The sequence below is a fragment of the Rana temporaria genome, chromosome 1 (assembly GCF_905171775.1).
Source record: "Rana temporaria chromosome 1, aRanTem1.1, whole genome shotgun sequence".
In the NCBI taxonomy this organism is placed as follows: Eukaryota; Metazoa; Chordata; class Amphibia; order Anura; family Ranidae; genus Rana; species Rana temporaria.
In genome coordinates, this window is record NC_053489.1 from 234,134,102 (window position 1) to 234,158,124 (window position 24,023).

Here is a 24,023-nt window from a genome sequence, read left to right on the forward strand (position 1 = left end):
GCGGTTCCCGTTTCTCTCAGAGAGAGGCTTGGAGCGCAATGCTCCTTAGTGGCAACCCCCCCAGGAAGGAGAGAGCAGTATCGTGGCGGCTTTTTTGCAGAGGGACGATGGCTTTTTCACCACAGCTCAGAGCGCCCATGCATATCTTTGTGGCGACCTGTGAGCGACCGAAGCCAACAGGTTAGTTCAGCTCTCCCCGGCCTCCCTGAACCTGCCTCAACAGGGGTACCCTTCGACCTCACCGTCTCCAGGTAATATAAAACAACAAACGTGCCGCTGTGTTCGGGAGAAACACAATCAAAATACTGAGGAGCAAGGGGGTGGGTGGGAACTTATAACAAACTTGTCAATTGATTGTGTTTCCTGTGGGAGGAGCCCTTATCTCTCTGGTGTGCCGTCCTGGAAGGCGTAGGAGAAATGTGAGAAATATGTGACAGGGAATTGACACATAAAACACTACTCTTCAGTGGTTGTTCATGAGAATTCATTAGACCTAGTTTAAATATTTATATGAAGTGTCACTCACCGCCCACAGATGGAAAGGTAGAGGTAGAGAAAAGCCAGGGCAGCAAGTCTTTCAGTGTCTTTAGATCCTTCAGGAAAGCCTGCACACGTCTTCAATAAATCCAGCTGTTCTGAACTGGGGCTCACAGGCTCGTGTCCAGGGTCACCTACAGAAAATAAAATGAAAAAATAAATAAATGCGGCATGAATTTAGCTCACGGGTTGTGTACAAACAAAAGCCAAGTCCCCACCAAACTTAATTTAGAGTAGGAATAGAGTAGAAAACGTTAGAACCTCTGTTGGGTTTTTATTACAGGAAGCACACTCCATACTAAAACTGGAGCACATAGGTTCTGGTGCAGCTGTGCCTAGTAACCAGCTTCCAACTTCAGATTGTTCTATTAACCACTTCAATACCAGGCACTTATACACCTTCCTGCTCAAGCCAATTTTCAGCTTTCAGCGCCGTCGCAATTTGAATGACAATTGCGCGGTCATGCTACTCTGTACCCAAACAAATTTGTTATCATTTTGTTCCCACAAATAGAGCTTTCTTTTGGTGGTATTTGATCACCTCTGCGGTTTATATTTTTTGCGCAAAAAAAAAAAAGACAGAAAATGTTTAAAAAAAAAAAAAAAGGTTACTTTTTTTGTTATTGTTTTTGTAAATAAGTACGTTTTCTACTTCAATGAGGGGCATTGATATGGCGGCTGCACTGATAAGGTGGCACTGATAAGCACTCATAGGTGGCACTGATGGGCACCAATAGGCAGCACTGATGGGAACTTATGGGTGGCACTGATGGATTGCATTGCTGGGCATCACAGCTTTAAGGTCATTCACAATGGTGCCAATCAGTGCCCATTTGTGGGCACTGATTGGCACATATTTGGCATCAATTTGCATATGTGGATGGCCATGTGGGATGTACCTGGCCATCCACATGCTTGTGGCTTCCCTGGTGGTCCTGGCGGCTTCCCTGGTGGTCCAGTGTGGTCCACCCTGTCAGGAGAGCCGCCGATCAGCTCTCCTCTACTCGCGTCTGTCAGACGCGAGTGAGGAAGAGCCGATCAACGGCTCCTCCTGTTGACATTGTGATTGGACACGGCTGATCGCGTGACGTCCAGTCAGGATAACAGAACCACTTCCCGGAAGTCAATTGTCTATTGACCGGGTGGGAAGTGGTTAAAGTAGAACTAAAGGCAAAACTTTATTTTGGCTTTGGATAGAGTGGAGTGGGATTAGAACACTTGTCAGGTTTTTATTCCCATCTGTGTCCCCATTATGGAGAGTCATGCTCTCCATTTGTGCGGTCCGGCTCAGGCGCAAATTCAGGCCCATTGACTATTATGGGAACGCTTCTGAATCGCACATGTCATTCAGTTGTGAACAGGATACAATCCTGTGTGAAAAATGGGTGCTGCGCTGATATTAACTTATAATAATATACAATAGTGCATAAGAGATCCCCTAATATTAGGCATCAAAGTGCAATATGACATATGACATGCAATTAAGCAAAATAAATGAATATAAGTGCCAAGTATTATAACAGTCCCGTGAAGGATCAGCATAACAACAACTTCCTTGGAAGAAAAACACACTGCACAGTCACTGTGATAAGGGAGAAAACAAATCAAATCCTGTGATGAGGGATCCTATAGCAGACAATACAGATAAACTTCACCTCTTCAATTTCCTTTTCCTTCAGCGAAACCGCTCATAAAAGGAGAGAAAGAAAACCACATGGTGCAAATAACATTTAAGGAGATAAATAATACAGGCAATACGGCGATTGCACTCACGATACACTGGTTAGTCAAAAAGCTCAGCTGTAGAGTCAAACGCCGCTCAGTGCTTGCGATCTCCTCACTGGGACAATTCTCCCATCAATCGCGTCACTTAGGCTCCTCCCCCACGCGTATCGTCACTGGACACGTGACTTATTCATGGGTTGCCCAATCCTGACTTGATCAAAAACTGACCTAAAAAACGCTGAACAACAATTTTGTCAATTAGCTGTGAAAACAGAGCTTCAATTCGCACCGCTAATGTGTGAACCCAGCCTAAGCCACCATGCTGTAAATAAATACATACAAGAACAATCACTACTTATTGTTGAGTAACTTTTACAGCAAACGGCTTATTTTACAATGCTGTGTGCACAGCAGGTCAACATTCTAAAGGCCCGTACACACGATCGGATATTCCGACAACAATTGTCCTATCGACGTGTTTTGTCGGATAATCCGACCCTCTGTATGCTCCATCGGACAATTGTTGTTGGAATTTCTGACAACAACTGTTGGATGGTCATGCTCTCAAATTGTCCGACAATAAATGTGTTCTGTTGGATTATCTGATCGTGTGTACACAAATCCATCGGACTAAAATCCAAAGTACAAACACGCATGCTCCGAACCAATGCTAACCAAAAGACGTTTGCAGAAGTTGACCAAAGGGTGGCGGTAAAGAGCAGAAAAAACACATTGTTTCGTGAATGTTGGCTGAAATAGTTCTGCCGTTTGTATGCAAAACAAGTTCACGGCCAACTCCCTTCACACAAAATTCCACAATTTGTCCGATGGAAGTCTGATCGTGTGTATAAGGCTTAACACCGATCCGTCAGCCAGTTCAAAGAGAGTTAGGAACCTTTTTGGACATCATCTTCCGTTTTATTTTAGTTCATGACCTGAAAAGATGTAAATTGCTGCAGCAATATCTCTTTTGAACCCCCTGGAGCATCTGACTAATATCTCCACTGTACATAGTCTGGAATGATGGGGAGATAACAGGGATACAGAGGGAGATGTAGCGGAATAGAATGTTAATACCCCTATATAATGGGGCATTTCTATTATATTGTGTGTACGGTGAGGACGTGCAGGTATTACGTGTGCAGGCTTTGCTTGCTCTTGCACATGAATATAGCTTATACAATTCAAAGCAAAATAAACTGCTGACTAACTGAAAAATACACTGCGAAAACATTCTCCAACTAGGACAGAAAAACCACCTCTATGACATGGGCTTTGAAGAACAGCTCCAGCCAACTAAGCACTAAAAAGGTACCCACAGACATGACGGTAGTCTGATTTGACTTAAAATGGTCATATCAGGCAATGATTTCATGTCTACAAGAGGCCTTGAACACCCACTTTGACTGGTTACTGCTGGGGAACTAGTTCTAGGATCTGGTCCCATCACTTTTAATAGGCCAACACAGGCCCCCTGACATCTATATAAACCTGTAAGGTCAGCATATCTTGCAGTGAGGCAAGCTGAATCAGCAGATCCCCAAACATGGATTTTTAACCCATTATACCACACCCATGAAAATATAAAAACAGAGAATCCTTGAAATAGTCAGTCAATTTTCATGTGGTTGCAAACAAACATTGTTACTATGTATAACCAAACTCACCTTGGAATCTGGTTAGTAGAGGCTGAAGTTCACTGACATCCCATGTAAGCTTAGTTCCAATATTTGGCAAGTTTATTAACACAGTACTGTCCCTGTGAGGTTTGACTTGAATAAACGTTCTTAAATTTAATCCCACTGCCAAAGCCATCTAAAAAAAAAAAGAAAAAAAAAAAAACCTGACATTAAAGGGTCACTAAAGGAAAACATTTTTTTTTTTGCTGAAATGACTGTTTATAGGGTATAGAGACATAAAAGTTAACTGATTCCTTTTAAAAATGATTACAAATAGATAAAAAACAATCATATAATGTGCCTGCAGGTTAGTTTCACTTTTAAACTGGTTTCATGTTCCTGTGAACTAGAGAGACACACAGAACAAAAACAAACAAATCCAGGGCAGTGTTTTGTTTTTAAAATGAATCTGATTGGTTCTGTTAAGTTTTAGACACACAGTAATGACAACTTAGACCACCATGAAAAGCTCCCAGTACTGTGGTTATAAGGAAACAGACAACCAGGAAGTGTGGAGATCAGAGCAGAATTACAGCAACTTCAAAGCAAAAACGAACAATAAGGACATGAAACCAGTACTGCAGTAAGGTAAAGGAAGCTATTTAGCTAAAAAAAAAAATTCCTTTAGTGATCCTTTAAGTAACAGAGCATATGACAAATAGTTCAAGGAGTAATTGAACTATAGTTAAAAAAATAAAAGTAATAATAACTAAGTTTTCAAATGCCTCAGCCAATTTACCCTGTAAACAGCCTGTACTAAGTTGCAAATAACATAACGTGGGTCTCGGATTAACTTAATTTGATTTTGCATATTAAAAAGACTTTCTGCAATTGCAAAACTTTAGCTGTCAATTATGGGGGATCAATGCTGGTAGTTGGTGGAGATCTCCCAGCAGAGACCAATGGACTACCCCCAAGCCCCACACACTAACCCTACCTGGAACACTACCCACCCCATACAGTGGTTTTGTGCTTTTGATGCCAGCCTTTGCAGCAAGTTCATTTTTTATCTGTTCTCTTACCATGCCATGAAGCAAGAAACAGAAGCCCTGTGAAAGCTTCCAGTTGCAATTTGGAGCTTACACAGAGTTATGGACCCCATCCCCCCTTCATGCAACAGTGCAGGAAACCTGAGAAACTAATCATAAACTGCCAGTGACGCCACATAGGAGCAATGACAGTTTGCTTCCACTAATGAATGAATAGGCAGAGTAGTAAAGTGAAAATATGTACACTTGTGGAGACAGCAATAAATCAAATCTGTTGCTTTTCCTTTCAAGAGCAAAAACACAGGTTGACTTTAAAGTGCTTCTAAAGGCAGAACATTTATTTAACCTTAATGCATTCCCCAGTCTATAAGTCCCTAGATCTCTCCTCTAGGCTGGAAAGCCAAAAATAAAAATAAAACACGATCTCAGCTTCCTAGCCAGGGCAACGGCAGTGTTTACTCCAAAAGGTCATAGAGACTGCCGAGGACCATCTGGCCCACGATATAATTATTTATGATTTTGATCATCAGTGTAAATGTCCCCTGCAACTGGAATGCCGGTTATCGGCTTTCCTTTCCTCAGACATTCACAGCACTGAAGAAAGGAAGTGGCGATAACTGGTAACTGGCATTTGTTTACATGTGATTGGCTGTGATTAGACACAGCAGATCACATGGTAAAGAGCCTACGTCATCGTTTTTTTACCCTGATCGGCAATGTGCTGTGCCCAAAGGACACAGCTCACCATTGATCACCAGGCACGAGCTGCGCAATGTAAAGGACGCCATAGGTCCCGTTAAAACGGTAAAGCCACCGCCTGCCTGTCATTCTAGGTCAGGCGGGAAGGTGGTAAAGTAGCAGTAGAACCATGATTAGGCGATACTGCTGTATGACACATTAGCCCCATAGTAAAGTTTGATTAACCTGTCCTCAAATCCCAGCAGGGGCCTACCTATGTGAATATCTACACAACGAGAATATGAGGGGTGTTCAAGTTAAACTGGGATATTTAATTTTAGAGGTATAAAAAGGGATGCTAGCATGGCGGTACTACACGCAGTAGTGAGTGGTAAGTGTGTCCTATTACGGACAGGCGGCGCACATCATTAGCCAGTCCAGACGTACTGACAAATCTTTTTATGCCGAAGCATCCCAGGCATTAAACGCTGGGGAACTTATTAAATGTGGAGTATGTTGAAAAATAAATGCAGTTTCCACTGCTTGAAATTAGTTATTTTATTATATGAACTCAAATGTCCCGGTTTGACTTGAACGCCCCTCGTAGTATTGCTGAGACACTAATTATATATGTAAATATATATGTGAAGCTACAGTAACTACAAAACTACTAAAAGTCTGCAACATCAGATGTTGACTTCAAACTACCCAGGCTGTGACAATTTAATTTAGAAATTGGCACTCTTTATTGAATTAGGACATTACTAGTCAAAGCATCTCTACTCAAGTACTATAAACATGGGGAGAGTAATAGAACAGTCAGATCCGAGCAGATGTCGTGGGCAGGTAGCAGGAAAGTCAGGTCTAGGCAGAGGTTGTGAGCAGGCAGCAGTCAAGAAAGTAATCGGGTCCAAGGCAGAAGTCGTGGGCAGGTGGCAGTCAGAGTAGTCAGGTCGAGGCTGAGGTCTTGGGCAGGTGGCAGTCAACAGAGTAGTCAAGCCTGGGCAGAGGCTATGGGTAGGCAAGAGCGTAGTTAGGTTGGGGCAGAGGTCGTGGACAGGCAGCAGTCAAGACAATCTATTTGAGCAATAAGCAAGGCATTCAGGAAGTATATTAGCTCTTTTGGCAAAATCTAACTAAGCTTAAATCTGCTCCCACCCCCATTCTAAGCCTAAAGTCCCATACACGCGATCGGAATTTACGATGGAAAAAGTCAGATGGACTTTTTCCATCGGAAATTCTGACCGTGTGTATGCCCCATCGGAAATTCCGATGAATTCCATCGGAGTATAAATAGAGAACATGTTCCGTGGGAACTCCGATGTGATTTTGGTCGGACAAAGGTCAGATCGTGTGTACGGGGCATTATGCGAACTACCCTGTAAAGGAAATATCTGTATACTTCCCCTATTTAAGGGCGCTCCCGTTTGGTCATGTGATTGGGTGCCAGAGCCACCTTAGGTGTAGAAATGGGACAGCCGACAACGGATGTCCCATAGTAAGTCTATGTGTGACATCACCAGCCAAGCTCTGCAGCCATTGTTGCAGCTCTCTTCTCTCCAGAGAAGCCAGTTGCTGGGGAGATCACATGACTGGACCTGAGCGCCATTAGATCAGGTAAGTATACACAGGAGAGTTAGCATAGGGCTTAGAATGGGGGTAGGTTTAAGCTTAGTTAGGTTTTGGCCGGACATCTAATTTAAAATACCCTTTTGGACAGAGGACATGTCCAGTGTAATTCATCCAGGGAATTCTGGAAGTCCTGGCAGGGATCCTGAAGGTCCCGTAACAGCAACAATAAACAAAGAGACAAGTTCTAACCCTTGTCCACTTTAAAAATAAAAGAAAATGTTTGGACCCGAGTATGACCTAACACCTAATAAAAAAACTAGAAGCCTACACATGCAACACATAACATGATAAGAAGTAATACTAGTAAACATCATATACACTACCTTCCCATGGACCACAGCATGTTCACCATGTAATATTACTTTTCCAGGCGCAGATATGAATAATTCTTTGTCCATTGCTACGTAGTTCTGCCAAAAGAAGGTATTCTTAGTCAAAGAACAATCTGAAAACTTAAAGCTAAACTCAGCTGAAATAAATATTTTATTAGTAACCCCCCCCTCCCAAAAGTAAGCTCTAATATTAGAGGGATAATTAAGTTAATCTTTGTTCCCAAGCAGTGAGATCTCTCCTCCCCAGAACGTGGGCAGGCAGGTGGGAAAGCCAATTGTCAGATTATGCCCCGCCGCTGCGGGCGTATTTTGTGTGTGTTGCATGGCGTCTTCGGTGTGTTGAACGGCGGGTTTTGTGGGTTTTACAATACAACCTTAGACACAGGCAAAACCCCCGTTCAACACACTGAAGACGCCCTGCAACACACACAAAACACGCCCCACAACGACGGGGCATAATCTGACACTTACGTTCTCCCCCTGCTGTTTGCATAGAATCGGATAATGCCACGTACGATCTGCGCATTCGCTATGTTCAGGTCCTGCCAGCTGATCAACATATCAGCTGGAGTCACATTCCGTACCACACACTGGCAGACCCATCGGAGGCATTTTTCGACATGGGGCACTATTCAATAGAACACCAGCTTTCAAATAAAAGTGATCCCAGTAGCGGGATCACTCTTAGAAGTGGCAGGAGAAGTGCCCCCTCTCTCCCGCCGCTTTGCAGGCTTGCGTTACCGATCACTGAGCATCTTGCTACAGCAGGGTCTCCCCATAATGATAAGCGATGGCAAGATGCCCACCACTCAACTATATGCCCTTGGAGGACTGGAGCAACGTCATGACATTACTTCCAGTTCCCGGACTATGTACACGTTTTTTTTTTGTTCTTAAAGCAAAAGCTTAAAAAAACATTTTTTTTTTTTGATCTTTTGCTTTTAAAGGGTTAAAGGAGAGATTTGGAGTATTTTAAAGCAGAGTTCCACCCTGGAAAAAATCTTTCCAGCAAAAATCCCCAAAAAAATAAAATGAAAAAAAAAAACATTTTTTTTACTTACCCTAAATAGCTGTTGCTATGCGGAAGTGCCGAATCTGCCTCTTCATCCACCGCGGTCGATTCTCTTCCTCCTCCTACACTCTGTTTCTTCTTGTGAATGGGGCGCGCTGCATTCTGGGAACTGTGTGTATCCCAGAAAGCAGCCGGCCCATTCACAAAGCGCCGCGCTGCTTGCGCATGCGCAGTAAGAAATGGACAGTGAAGCCGCAACGGCTTCACTGCATGTTTCCCTTACTATGGATGGCTACGCCTGGAGCTGCCAGGATCGAGGATCGTCCTCGGCGGGGGCCGACATCGCTGGCGACTAGGACGGGTAAGTGTCCTTATTAAAAGTCAGCAGCTACAATGTTAGTAGCTGCTGACTTTTAATTTTTTTTTTTTTTTTTTTTGACCGGAGCGCCGCTTTAAGGATTTCTTCATAAGGAGGACCTATCATGCTGTATTGTTATTGCGAGGGATGTTTACATTCCTTGCTATGTCCATAAAAGTGACAAAAAAAAAAAATGTTTATGGCGATTTTTAAAGTACCGTAGTTCGGCGCCACTCAACGAGCATGTGCAATTTTAAAGCATTACATTTTAGGTATCTATTTAGTCGGCATAACATCATCTTTCACATTATACAAAATAATAGGGGTATATATTGTGTTTTGTATAGAAAAATGCAGCACTAAAAGATTCAATGTAAAGTTTATAAACTGATTCTTAAAGTGTCCTCCCAAAATAGCCGAATGTCTCACTCACCAGAAATCCTGGCTTCTTACTTAAAGCGGGGGTTCACCCTTAGAGGGCACTTTTTCCCCTTAGCTTCCTGCTCGTTTTCTCTAGGGGAATCGGCTATTTGTATTAAAATATGTGCAGTACTTACCCGTTTTCGAGCTGCATCTTCTTCCGTCGCTTCCGGGTATGGGCTTCGGGAATGGGCGTTCCTTCTTGAGTGACAGTCTTCCGAGAGGCTTCCGACGGTCGCATCCATCGCGTCACGATTTTCCGAAAGAAGCCGAACGTCGGTGCGCAGGCGCAGTATAGAGCCGCACCGACGTTCGGCTTCTTTCGGCTACGAGTGACGCGATGGATGCGACCGTCGGAAGCCTCTCGGAAGAATGTCAATCAAGAAGGAACGCCCGCTCCCGAAGACCCATACCCGGAAGCGACGGAAGAAGATGCAGCTCGAAAACGGGTAAGTACTGATCATATTTTAATACAAATAGCCGATTCCCCTAGACCGAACGAGCAGGAATCTAGGGGAAGAAAAAATTTTTTTTTAGAAATGGGTGAACTCCCGCTTTAAGTGCAGCCATAATGCATGAATCCAATATATTATGTTTTGTTTATTTATTTTTAATTCATTAAAGTATATGTTTTCCAAGAACAAATTGTGTTTAAAAAAAAACACTGGCCTAGATTCAACAAGCAATTGCGTCTGCGTAACCATAGTTACGCAGCGCAATTGCTTAGTTGCGCCGGCGTATCGACTGCTCCTGATTCAGGAAGCTCGATACGCCGACTGCAGCCTAAGATATGACTGGCATAAGGCTCTTATGCCGTCGTATCGTAGGCTGCATTCTTACGATGGCCGCTAGGTGGCGTTCCCGTAGTGGTCAGCGTAGAGTATGCAAATTGCATACTAACGCCGATTCACAACCGTACGCGCGCCCTTCGTACGCAGTTTACGTCATTTGCGTTCGTCAGTTTCTGCGTAAGGCTGCCCCTGCTATTAGCAGGGGCAGCCAATGCTACAATGCCAATGCTACGTATACCGTTCCCGCGTAGCAGTTTTTGAAAAATTACGTTGTTTGCGTAAGTGAATCGTGAATGGCGCTGGACGCCATTTACGTTCACGTTAAAGCAAATGACGTCCTTGCGACGTCATTTGCCGCAATGCACGTCGGGAAAGCTTCCCGACGGAGCATGCGCACTACGTTGGGCGCGGGAACGCGCCTAATTTAAATGATCCACGCCCCCTATGGGATCATTTAAATTACGCGCGCTTACGCCGGGCAGTTTTCAGGAGCGCACACGCAAATTACGGAGCTACTGCTCCGTGAATCAAGCGTAGCGCAGGTAATTTACGGAGGCGCAGTGTTAAAACGGTACGCTGCGCCTCCGTAAGAAATGCGCAATTCGTACCTGAATCTACCCCACTGACATAAAGAATTGCAACAACCGCCATTTTATATATATTTTATTATTATGCCTGTCCAGTTATCCTGCGATGTCGGCACCCCTAACCAATCCATAAATCAGCTCCGGGAGCAGGAGCCGGCATCTTCACCAAGACCCCTTTCACACTGGGGCAGTTTGCAGGCGCTATTGCGCTAAAAATAGTGGTTACCTGATTTGACAGGTGTCAAAATGTGTCAGTGGAGGGTGCGAACAAGCAGAGCTTCCACTTTTGGGTGGTGCTCTGCTGTAAGCGGTTAATTGACCCCCGCAGAAGATCACATGAGCACTACAACTGCTATGCGATACTGAAAACTCAGCGTGTCCCGCATCACATCAGTGCGAACCGGCGGGGCTAAATCTATTTACATCAGGTGCAATACTACACATCAGTACAATCTAGAGATCCACACACAGTACAATCTGATTGTACAATCTCCATTAGATCTACTGACAACTGTGCTCCAAGACCTGCCTGATTGGATGCAAATTAACTGGATAGATAAGGCAGGTCCGAATATTACTTAGTATTAACTGGAGCCAAACCATCAGACAGTTGGAAATCACTGGTCTTGCTATCAGAACATATAAAGCTGATTGTAACATTTCTGGCCCACTAAATATAAAACATATATATCATGCATTGCTGAGCACTAGAACAAAGATAAAGGTTCTGTTATACATACATGGACTGCAGACAGGTGACACACGTTCTATCAGGAGACACAGCTGTCACCTCACTTTCAATGCGATCAATGAACTCCACACTGTACACATCCCTACACCAATCAACAACAGTACAGCCCATCCACTTCTAACCAATCAGTTTCAGCAGCTGCACTTCCTATCCTTCCTCCAATCAGCAGAGACCCCGCCTCACCTGTTCTCCCAACCAGAGAAGACTTCCACACAACAGGCCGCGTCGCACGGGACAGTGCCCAATAAGTGTAGGTTGTGTGACCTAGCCAGAGCAGGCGGTCCAATCAGCTGCAGTGTAGAGTATGAGGCGAGCGGTGGGCGTGATGTAGTCATGGCGGCGACCGTAGCCAGGTTGTTATTATGGAGAGCTGTGCGCGGATTGGGGCAGAGCAGGCGCCTGTATAGCGACAGTGCGGCTGAGGGCAGGTGAGAAACTGATGAATATAGGCTACAGTGCTGGGAAGGGACACAGGGAATGCTCCTTTCACAGCATGGCCAGCTCTATACAGGGGTCTCAAACTGGCAGCTCTCCAGCTGTTGCGAAACTACAAGTCCCATCAGGCATTGCAGGGCTGGCAGTTGCAAGCATGAATCCCACAGGCAGAGGCATGATGGGACTTGTAGTTTCACAACAGCTGCAGGGAAGCCAGTTTGAGACCCCTGCCTCATGTTCAGTGTCACTGCCATGTTATAATTTTATGTTATTAAATACCATAAAAAACGCATTTTTACACAATGCAGAGGATTAACCCCTTAGGTTCCACAATGAGTATAACAAGCATGCTTTACTGCATATACACACTGATTTTACTGTTGTGGGTTTAGTAACCCTTTAACCACTTAAGGACTGCTGCACGCCGATATACGGCGACAGAATGGCACGGCTGGGCACAAGCCGTGACCGGACCCGATCGCCGCTGATGTCCCGCGATCGGTCACAGGAGCTGAAGAACGGGGAGAGGTAAGTGTAAACAACCCTTCCCCGTTCTTCTCTGTGGCTTGTCGCTGATCGTCTGTTTCCTGTCATAGGGAACGACGATCAGCGACGTCACACGTCCAGCCACGCCCCCCTACTGTAAGAATCACCCAATAGGACACACTTAACCCCTTTAGCGCCCCCTAGTGGTTAACCCCTTTACTGTCATTTTTACAGTAATCAGTGCATTTTTATAGCACGTTTCGCTGTGAAAATGACAATGGTCCCAAAAATGTGTCCGATGTGTCCGCCATAATGTCGCAGTCATGAAAAAAATCGCTGCTCGCCGCCATTAGTAGTAAAAAGAAAATTGTTAAGAAAAATGCCATAAAACTATCCCCTATTTTGTAAACTATAAATTTTGCGCAAACCAATCGATAAACGCTGCGATTTTTTTTTTTACCAAAAATATGTAGAAGAATACGTATCGGCCTAAACTGAGGAAAAATGTTTTTTTATATATTTTTGGGGGATATTTATTATAGCAAAAAGTAAAAAATATTGTTTTTTTTTTTCTAAATTGCCGCTCTATTTTTGTTTATAGCGCAAAAAATAAAAACCGCAGAGGTGATCAAATACCACCAAAATAAAGCTCTATTTGTGGGGAAAAAAGGACGCCAATTTTGTTTGGAAGCCACGTCGCACGACCGTGCAATTGTCAGTTAAAGCGACGCAGTGCTGAATCGCAAAAGGGGCCTTGTCCTTTACCTGCATAATGGTCCGGGTCTTAAGCGATTAAGGTGCACCCACCTGCAGTTGCACTCCTGCCTCCTCTATGTACAATGCAAGGTTAAAGCCCTATTCCTGCCCCCCCAGACATAATGAGCATTTAACCCTTACAGTGCAGTGCAGGGTGGGCTCCACTGCAAGGGTAGGTTTTGTCTAATTAACAGAATGGGGCTTTAAGTCTAAATTAAAAAAACATACAATGAGGTAAGTCTCTTCTGCAATAAAGAACTCTTACCTGATTACCTTCAAGGTGACAATGTACACTAAGCTGCACATGTGCAAACCAGTGTACAATTGCAGCACATGCCAGGATCAATGAACTGTGAGTGAGAGGTACATGACCCTGTCATGCCCAACCAAGATGGCCAAAGATCTCGGACCTGGAAGAAGGGTTTTCAGACATTGCATCATTTAGAGGGGAGTGGTGAATAGTTTTACTATAAAGTGCAACTAAACCCTCCTATCCTTTGTTGTTAAAGAGGAGCTCCAGTCTCCCCCCCCCCCCCAAAAATTACAAATACTGTAGCTGCTGACTTTTATCCACTTCATTACTGGGCACTTAAACCCCCTTCGTGCCCAGACCAATTTTCAGCGCTGACGCATTTTGAATGACAATTGCGCGGTCATACAACACTGTACCCAAATTATATTTTTATCATTTTTTCCCCACAAATACAGCTTTCTTTTGGTGGTATTTGATCACCTCTGCGATTTTTTATTTTTTGCGCTATAAACATAAAAAAACTGAAAATTTAGGAAAAAAAAACACTATTTTTTACTTTTTGTTATAATAATATCCCAATTTAAAAAAAATAAAAAAAATGTTTCCCTCGGTTTAGGCCGATACGTATTCTTCTAAATATTTTTGTTAAAAAAAATCACAATAAGCGTATATTGATTGGTTTGCGCAAAAGTTATAGCGCCTACAAAATTGGGGATAGATTTATGTTTATTTTTTTTTTTTTTTTACTAGTAATGGCTGCAATTTGCGATTATTATTTTTTTTGTCAGGCCTGCGATATTGCGGCGGACGTATCGGACACTTTTGACACAATTTTGGGACCATTCACATTTATACAGCGATCAGTGCTATAAAAATGCACTAATTACTGTATAAATGTGACTGGCAGTGAAGGGGTTAACACTAGGGGGTGAGGAAGGGGTTAAATGTATTCCCTGGGTGTGTTCTTACTGTGTGGGGGGAGGGGACTGACTGGGGGAGGTGACCGATGCTGTGTCCCTATGTAAAGGGACACAGATCGGTCTCCTCTCTCCCTGACAGCACGTGGAGCTCTGTGTTTACACACAGAGCTCCACGTCCTGCTGTGTCACCGACGATCGCCGGTGTCTGGCGGCTCCCGAGCGATGCGCCGGGCACGTTGTTTCCCCGCAGCAGCGCGCATAGGGAATGACAACAATAGGACGTCTAAAGACGTCCACTCGGCACTTGAGAGCCGCGCTGTGGACGTCTTTCGTCCATAGCGCGGATCCCAAGCGGTTAATATGGAAAACACTTACCTGTAAAGGGATCCAGCACTGTTGTCACCCAAGCAAATTCTTCACTTGGCTTTGGGTCCAGGCGCCGGCATCTTAACTAAGGGAAACCGGCAGTGAAGCCTTGCGACTTCACAGTTGGTTTCCCACTATGCATGCGCAAGCTGCGCTTTGGGAACGACCCTATAGTCTTCTGGTACCTGTGAAGTGGCCTTGAAGGCTGCGGGGGAAGGGGGGGTAAACTTCTGCTTGGATTGCCACAGTGATCTGACTTGGAGTAGGTACCAGTCAAAACCAGGTACCACCCCCCCCCCCCCCAAAAAAAAGTGCCAATTGTTAAAGAGGCAGAGGGAGGGATGATGCAAACAAGTTGAACTTCCCTTTTAGTGAAGTTCCTCTTTCCGGAAGCTTCCATCTTTAAGTGGAACTTTAGTTGAAAATCCAGTAATACACTCTCATCCTGCTCTGCACGTGCTCAGTTGCACTGCCAAGTTTATAGAGGCCGATTTGCTGACGGCCTTAAAGCAGAATTAAACCCTTCTATCCTTTACTTCCAATGAAGCTGCTTCTGTTTGATCTGCAACTGCCATGGTGCTGCACATGTGATAAGTTATTATGACACCAGTCATTTATTGGTTTGACAGTTTGGTTTTGGACACAAGTAAATGCGTCGGTTAGCAATTTCCGGCATTCCAGGAATGGAACTGTTTTTTTAAATTTTAGATCAATGGGTTTAGTTCCATTTTATGATTTGCTGCTGTTCAGGGGCTCTGGACTTCAGCAAAATGGCATCCTCCAGCAAGAAGAAACAGGAGCAATGCTGGAGGCAACTTACAGCACACACTGATGTTGATTGCATCATTATTAATGTGGAGTGTACGTTCCTTGCTAAAGAACATTCTTTTTTGTCAAGTTGTTATAGGTAAAGTTCCATCTTAGCCTCTGTTTGATCTGCACTTGCCATGTTTCTGTACATATGATTAGTAATGACACCAGTGATTTGATAATTTGACAGTTTGGTTGCGAATCCAAGCGATTATGGCAGTTATTGCCAGCATGCATTGATTGTAACTGTTTTGGAAAACCATTTAAAGCGGATGTTCCACCCCAAAAAAAATATTAAAAGCCAGCAGCTACAAATACTGCAGCTGCTGACTTTTAATATAAGGACACTTACCTGTCCTGGAGTCCAGCGCCGTCCGCAGCAGAGCACGAGCGATCGCTCGTCACCCTGCTGCTCCCCCCTCCATCCACGCTGAGGGAACCAGGAAGTGAAGCGCTGCGGCTTCACTGCCCGGTTCCCTACGGCGCATGCGCGAGTCGCGCCGCACCCGCCGATTGGCTCCCGCTGTGTGCTGGGAGCCAAGTGTTCCCAGCACACAACGGGGGGGGGGGGCAACGGGATGTGACGCAATGCCCGTCTTTTGCCCGTGAATGCCGGGCCGGAAGTGGGTGCAAATACCTGTCTTTAGACAGGTATCTGCACCCCCCTCCCCCCTGAAAGGTGTCAAATGTGACACCGGAGGGGGGGCGGGTTCCGATCAGCGGGACTTCACTTTAGGGTGGAGAACCGCTTTAAGCGGAACTAAACTCTCCTATCATTTTCAGCCAAGGAAGATGACATCGTACCCTCTTGTATGATCTGCAACTGCCATAGTGCTGCACATGTCAGTTATGACAGCAGCCATTTGATGGTTTGACAGTTTGTCGGAGGAGACAAGCAAATGTGACAGTTAGAGCCTGTTCACACTGGGGCGGCACGACTTTGGGGGCGACTCGGCAAGGCGACCTGAAGACGACTTCAGATGCGACTAGCAAAATGACTTCTGTATAGAAGTCAATGCAAGTCGCCCCCAAAGTCGTACAAGAACCTTTTTCTAAGTCGGAGCGACTTGCGTCGCTCCTATTAGAATGGTTCTATTGACTACAATGGGACGCGACTTGTCAGGCGCCTGACGAGTCGCCCCAGTGTGAACCGGCTCTTAAGCAATCCCAGCATTCCAGGAATGTAACGTTTTTTTCGTAACAATAAAACTTATGAGTTTAGTTCCTGTTTAAATCCATGGGTTTATTCTGCTTTATAGTGTCTATTTTTAGCCCAGTGTCTGTCATTTCAAATCTTGGACTTGGCTGAAAATAACTGTCACTTTAAAAAAAAAATATGAAATATCTTTACCTTGATGTTTTAGCTTTGTGTATTAAGAGCCCTTTCACACTGCCAGTGCCCGAAAAATGCCAGTAAAACTAGCGGCACTTTACCGGCATTTTTCGGGCGCTAGCAGGGTGCTTTTAACCCCTGCTAGTGGCCAAATAAAGGGTTTAAAGTGTCCACAAAGCTTTGGCGGCGCTGTCCGGTGTATACACTGCTCCTAAGAGTGCTTTCACACTCACAGTGCCCGGGCGTCGGCGATAAAACGCTGCTATTTTTAGCGGCACTTTACCATCATTGCAGCAGACAAATCTGACACTTAGGCCCCTTTCACATATCGCGGTAAATACGACGGTATAGCGACGCAAAAAATAGCGCGGCTATACCGTCACCGCACCTCCGCTGCCCAATGTGAAAGCAGCCTAATGCCCTGTACACACGATCGGTCCATCCGATGAAAACGGTCTGATGGATTTTTCCATCAGTTATCCGATGAAGCTGACTGATCAGTCGTGCCTATACACCATTGGTTAAAAAAACTATCGTGTCAGAACGCGGTCACGTAAACCACATACGATGGCACTATAAAGGGGAAGTTCAAATCCAATGGCGCCACCCTTGGGTCTGCTTTAGCTGATTTTGTGTTAGTAAAGGACGATTTGCGCTTTTCTGTCTGTTACAGCGTGATGAATGTGCTATCTCCATAACGAACGCTAGTTTTACCAGAACGAGCGCTCCCGTCCCCTAATTTAGTCTGAGCATGTATGGATTTTTAACCGATGGACGTGCCTACAGACGATCGTTTTCTTTTCTATCGGTTAGTTAACCATCAGATAATTTTAAAACAAGTTCCTATTTTTTTTAACCGATGGTTAAAAAACCGATGGGGCCCACACACGATCGGTTAGTCTGATGAAAACGGTCCATCAGATGTTTTCATCAGACAAACCGATCGTGTGTACGCGGCATAAGTGACACTTTTTTGGGAACCAGTGACACCAATATAGTGATCAGTGCTAAAACTATATACTGTCACTGTACTTATGACACTGTCTGGAAAGGGGTTAACATCAGGGGCGATCAAAGGGTTAAATGTGCTTACTAACTGTGGGGGAGTTGCTTGTACTATGGGAAGGCAGAGATCTGTGTTCCTGCTTTGATACTGACAGAATGATGCTTCTTTCCCGAACGATCGGTGAGTCCCAGCGGAGATTGTGTCCAATCACAGCGGGAGCGGGTTGCCACTGACCCAAAAGTGTCGGATCACATACTTAGGTATGTGATCTGGCACAGAGCTGCAGCAGTAGATGTGCGTGGCATGGCCGCTAAGCGTTTAACCACTTCCGGACCGTCCACAGTCATTATACTGCAGCTCTTTGAAGTGGAATGCCGGTGTTATGGCAGCAGCTAGCAGCCATAACCCCGGTATTCACTTCTTCAGTGGGCTGTCTGTTTTCAGATAAAAGTGGTTTCAGTGGCGGATTCGCTGCAAGATCTGTGGCGGGAGAGGGGGCCCCACGCTCCGGTGCCCTCCGTTGCATACCGGAGCCGCCGGCGATCGGTTCCTCTCCCCTGCTTGGCATGGAGCTGAGTGAGGGGAAGATGGCCCCCAAACAGCTCCATACCATTGCAGGGTGGAAGTGATGTCAAAAGTCACTTCCGCCCAATCCTTTAAAGGGACATTTTTTTTATTTCTTATTTTTTTTAAACTACATTTTTTTTTTTTATTTGATTTAGTGTAAATATAAGATCTGAGGTAAAAATGGAACTGGGTTTGGGACTTTGATTGAGGCATGTGGATGACACATGCCTCCATCCCTGATAATAGAAAAAGAGAAAGGGTTGGGACTTTGAATAAGATGTGTGTTGATGCAAACAATATGTATAAATAAATAAATAAATAAAGAACGCATATTGTTTGCATCAACACGCATCTCATTTAAAGTCCCAACCCTTTCTCTTTTTCTATAAGATCTGAGGTATTTTTGACCCCCAAATCTCATATTTAAGAGGTCCTGTCATGCTTCTTTTTTTTTTTATTACAAGGGATGTTTACATTCCTTGTAATAGGAATAAAAGTGACACAATTTTTTTTTTTTTTTTTTAAGAACAGTGTAAAAAGTAAAATAAATAAGAAAAAATCCTGCACTCCAGTTGAAAAAGTTTGTCTCAGACACGTGTTCTTAATTCCCCAGAATGATTCTGGGTATGGAGGGCATGCAATTCCCTATTGCTTCTTCTGTGATAGCCTGGTAAATGAAGGTGGGGGGGGGGGGGTTCCTCAGCTCCGGGTAAGCTCTATTTAGAGCAGCTTGGGCTTCTTTGCTTTTGTCAGCTGGGCCAAGCAGGAGAAAAGGGAAAGGTGATTGTGTGCTGCTGAAGGGGGCATTGAAGCATTATCCTTGCGGTGTGTATGGTTTACTTAGAGGGGAAACTAGTAGTTTAACATTCATACCATTTTTTTTCTGTGTGACAGCTCCCAAACAGAAGCTGCAGCAAAGAAGTTCCCAAGAATTTACACAAAAACTGGAGATAAAGGTACTGCTATCAATGACATAGGACAGGAACAATGAAGGCACAGATTGTATAATATTCTGTATTCTTCTCTAGGTTTCTCTAGCACTTACACAGGAGAAAGAAGACCTAAGGATGACTTGGTGTTTGAAGCACTGGGAGCTACTGATGAACTGAGCTCAGCTATTGGGTAAGTTGTGCCAACTTGTATCCTTGTTTTGTTTACATGTATGTAAAAAATAAATAAAAACAAATTGAAATTTTTACAGTATAAAGTGAAACTGTCATGAGAGAAAAATAGAGGCTGTGCATGCTGCCGTTATTCTAAAAATGCTATAGGCCTGGATTCTATGCTGTTGCCAGGTAGAGTACCCTGAGGCCTCCTGGGACACATGACGTGGTGTCCCGGGAGGCTGCATGCATCTTAGAACCTCATTCTTGCCTAGGAAAGAATCCTCAAAAGCATGAAAGGGTTCCCAAAAAATGTAAAAACAAATAAATAAATTTGCAGCTGTAATAGAGGAGGGGGTAGGAGTGAAATCGTGGAAAGTTAAATATCGACTTTAATGAAGATATAGGGCTGGATTCATAAAGAGTTACGCCGGCGTATCAGTAGATGCGCCAACGTAACTCGGAATCTAAGCCCGTCGTAAGTTTAAGTGTATGCTCAAACTGAGATACACTTAAACCTAGCTAAGATACGACGGCCTGCACCGTTGTATCTTAGGGTGCAATTTTTCCGCTGGCCGCTAGGTGGCGCTTCCGTTGATTTCGGCGTAGAATATGTAAATGACTAGATACGCTGATTCACGAACGTACGTTTGCCCGTCGCAGTAAAGATACGCCATTTCCGTAAGAGATACGCCGCGTAAAGATAAAGCTGCCCCCTAGGTGGCGTAGCCAATGTTAAGTATGGCCGTCGTTCCCGCATCGAAATTTGAAAAATGTATGTCGTTTGCGTAACTCGTCCGTGAATGGGGCTGGACGTAATTTACGTTCACGTCGAAACCAATGACGTCCTTGCGGCGTACTTTGGAGCAATGCACAGTGGGAAATTCCACGGACGGCGCATGCGCCGTTCGGGAAAACGTCAACCACGTCGGGTCACCAATAATTAACATAAAACATGCCCCCTCATCCTCATTTGAATTAGGCACGCTTACGCCGGCCCCATTTACGCTACGCCGCCGTAACTTAGGAGGCAAGTGCTTTGTTAATACAGCACTTGCCTCTCTGACTTACGGCGGCGTAGCGTAAATAAGATACGCTGCGCCGCCGTAAAAATTTGCAGATCTACCTGAATCCAGCCCATGTGTACTGTATTGTGTTTGTCTATTGTGTGAGATGTAAGGGCTTTTCATTTTCTTTTAGCCCACCTCAATAAAAGCTACATAAGTTAAACGTTATATAATGTGTTCCAAACCTTGCACTGATAAGGCACAAATTGCCAGAAACATTTTTATGCAAGTGGGGATAAACAATTTTGTGAATTTAGTCTGTAGTTGTGCTATACACAAGCAAATCATAGCTACGCTTAGATGTGAACATTAGCTTTACCTATATAGGATGAGGATAAACCTAAACAATTCATTCAATATAATTTATATAAGCTCAAGAATACGGAATACTTTAATAATATTTCTCTGTAGAGGCTTCAGGTGGCAGAGGTTGTGGTGCTCATTCTGTTCTAATTAGTTTTATCTGCTTTCCAGACTGGCCAGAGAATTCTGTCTGGATGCTAATCTCCAGTTTGTGTCTGAACTTGAGAAGGTAAGGACTCATTGTTGTGTTTGTACTCTCATACAAATTGATTTCTTTCTTTTTTTTTCCGCATTATCCATTGTAATTAACTGTAAGGGTTTTTAAGTTCATATTTTAACTCAGGGCTCGGCAAACCCCGAGCGACAGGTCGCATTTGAGACGAGAATTAGCGACCTGGCGCGGCACAGCTGGGGTATCCTGTCTCCGTGCTAACCACACCTCCCCCCCGGCGCGGCCGCGTTGGGCCACGCCAGCCGGTAATTGAGGCCGTGGCTTTGCAGCCTTCTGCAATCCTATGCTTCCTTCTGGAATCTGGCGCCCTCTTGTGGTGGCCGTTGGTATGACAAGACAACCAGCAATACTAATGGAGCTTCCCCTGCCTGCTTTCACTGCCTGCCCATCTCCTTCCCTTTACTTAGAACCCCCAAACATTATATATATATATATATATATATATATATATATATATATATATATATATATATATATATATATATATATATATATATATATATATATATATATATATATATATATATATATATATATATATATATATATATATATATATATATATATAATTTATATATTTTTTATTATTCTAACACCCTACAGAATAAAATGGCGTTTGTTGCAATACTTTTTGTCACACCGTATTTGCACAGTGGTCTTACAAGCGCACTATTTTGGGAAAAAATATACTTTTTTTTGTTAAAAAATAAGACAACAGTAAAGCTAGCCCAATTTATTTTTTTATATTGTGAAAGATAATGTTACTTCAGCACGCAAGCTCCACGGGACAAGGCGCGTTCCTGGCTCCTAGATTCCAAGCAAATTTGTCAAGCCCCGTTTTAACTGTATATGGAGATCTGTTTGCCACCTAACTTATATATAAACCTAATCATTAAACCTCACATAAGAGTTAACGTTTTAATGTAATTTCATAAGCTATTTAATTATTATAAATCTGCAGCTTTCATTAAAATAATAGCTGCTGATCCTGCCATGTCCTTGACTCCTAATTGCCCTGCACTATTCCCATAATACCGGCTACCATATTGGCTTCTGAAGGAGACATTTCAACACAAATTGCACAAGCATAGTCAACTGTTGTCACCAAAAAGGCAGTTATTTATGGTACACAGTGCTTTTGAAATTGAATAGTAGCGTAAACGTCTACCATGTACAGTTTAACCACTTAAGCCCCGGACCAATATGCTGCTAAATGCCCAAAGGCGTTTTTACAATTCGGCACTGCGTCGCTTTAACAGACAATTGCGCGGTCATGCGACGTGACTTCCAAAAAAAATTGGCGTCCTTTTTTCCCCACAAATAGAGCTTTCTTTTGGTGGTATTTGATCACCTCTGCGGTTTTTATTTTTTGCGCTATAAACAAAAATAGAGCGACAATTTTTAAAAAAATGCAATATTTTTTACTTTTTGCTGTAATAAATATCCCCCAAAAACATATATAAAAAAACATTTTCCTCAGTTTAGGCCGATATGTATTCTTCTACCTATTTTTGGTAAAAAAATCGCAATAAGCGTTTAGATTGGTTTGCGCAAAATTTATAGCGTTTACAAAATAGGGGATAGTTTTATTATTTTTTTTACTACTAATGGCGGCGATCAGCGATTTTTTTTTTCGTGACTGCGACATTATGGCGGACACTTCGGACAATTTTGACACATTTTTGGAACCATTGTCATTTTCACAGCAAAAAATGCATTTAAATTGCATTGTTTATTGTGAAAATGACAGTTGCAGTTTGGGAGTTAACCACAGGGGGCGCTGTAGGAGTTGGGGTTCATCTAGTGTGTGTTTACAACTGTAGGGGGGTGTGGCTGTAGGACTGACGTCATCGATCGAGTCTCCCTATAAAAGGGATCACTCGATCGATGCAGCCGCCACAGTGAAGCACGGGGAAGCTGTGTTTACATACGGCTCTCCCCGTTCTTCAGCTCCGGGGAGCGATCGCGACGGAGCGGCTATAAACGAATAGCCGCGCCGTCGTCCCGAATCACTCCCCGCGGGAATCCGACCGCCGCATGTAGCGGGGGGGTCCCGATCGGACCCCCGACCCGCGAAAAGGCAAGGATGTACCTGTACGCCCATTTGCCTGTACGTGCCATTCTGTGGACGTACTAATACATGCGGCGGTCGGGAAGTGGTTAAAAAATGGTGCTTCAGCAGTTGTCCTCAACTTTAAGGCTCGGTTCACACTTGTGCGATGCAGGAACCAGCGCTATTTAAGTGCGGGTTGCCACATCGCATCTCACTAGCAGGCAGTTTACACTGCCCTCTGCGAACCGCTGCGGGTGTCATTGAAAAGTTAATGACACCCCCAGATCGTTTCTCAGATCACAGTGGGAACTGTCAAATGGTACAGGAATCGGATCGCATGGGTGTGAACACACCATAAAAAGGGTCCTGCCCTAATCCCGGTGGGCCGAGTTAATCTTATTAAAATGTCAGTATTGCCTAAGTTTACTTACCTCTTTAGACAGACCCCAGGACCTCTGCCCGACCGTTTCTTTAAGAAAGTGGATGGTATCACCGCCTCCTTTGTTTGGAATGGGAAGAATCCTAGAATAGCGAGGGCGACCCTACAACTGCCGGTCATGCTGGGGGGCCTGGCCCTTCCCTGTTTTATAAAATACTACTGGGCGACGGTCCTAGTCACTGTCAAATGGTGGCTTTCTGAGGAGCCGGCTAATCCCGCGTCTACACTGGAGGCGGCGCTGCTTGGTTCATACTCTGAGCTGCGGAATCTGGTGCTTAGGGGCCCCCGGTCCAACTCGCGGGGGACTCTCCCTGTGTGTTCGACTCTTCAGGTGTGGGATACTGTTGCTAAGAAACTTGGAAAGCCCAATGTCTGGTCTCCGGATACCCCGCTCTGGGGCAAT

At 44.2% G+C, this 24,023-nt stretch overlaps 2 protein-coding genes across 4 annotated transcripts in view; one reads left to right on the forward strand and one right to left on the reverse strand.

Annotated features, from left to right (window-relative positions):
* MVK (mevalonate kinase) overlaps window positions 1-13,213 on the reverse strand; it is a 43,366-nt gene extending 30,153 nt beyond the window's left edge. Inside the window, exons 1-4 of one of the 3 annotated variants that reach the window (XM_040351731.1) lie at window positions 13,178-13,213; window positions 7,564-7,650; window positions 3,930-4,077; window positions 527-671 (exon numbers count right to left, since the gene is read on the reverse strand). In XM_040351731.1, coding sequence (XP_040207665.1) covers window positions 527-671; window positions 3,930-4,077; window positions 7,564-7,650; window positions 13,178-13,183 — 386 coding nt within the window. In that variant the 5' untranslated portion in view covers window positions 13,184-13,213. Of the gene's footprint in view, window positions 1-526; window positions 672-3,929; window positions 4,078-7,563; window positions 7,651-11,480; window positions 11,609-11,674; window positions 11,753-13,177 lie in introns of those variants that run through there. The other 2 variants (XM_040351748.1, XM_040351740.1) reach the window with 2 other exon arrangements.
* MMAB (metabolism of cobalamin associated B) overlaps window positions 11,775-24,023 on the forward strand; it is a 28,217-nt gene continuing 15,968 nt past the window's right edge. The window contains exons 1-4 of the mRNA XM_040351761.1: window positions 11,775-11,919; window positions 19,318-19,379; window positions 19,452-19,545; window positions 21,068-21,125. Of these exons, the coding sequence (XP_040207695.1) occupies window positions 11,825-11,919; window positions 19,318-19,379; window positions 19,452-19,545; window positions 21,068-21,125 (309 nt within the window). The 5' untranslated portion in view covers window positions 11,775-11,824. The remainder of the gene's footprint in view (window positions 11,920-19,317; window positions 19,380-19,451; window positions 19,546-21,067; window positions 21,126-24,023) is intronic.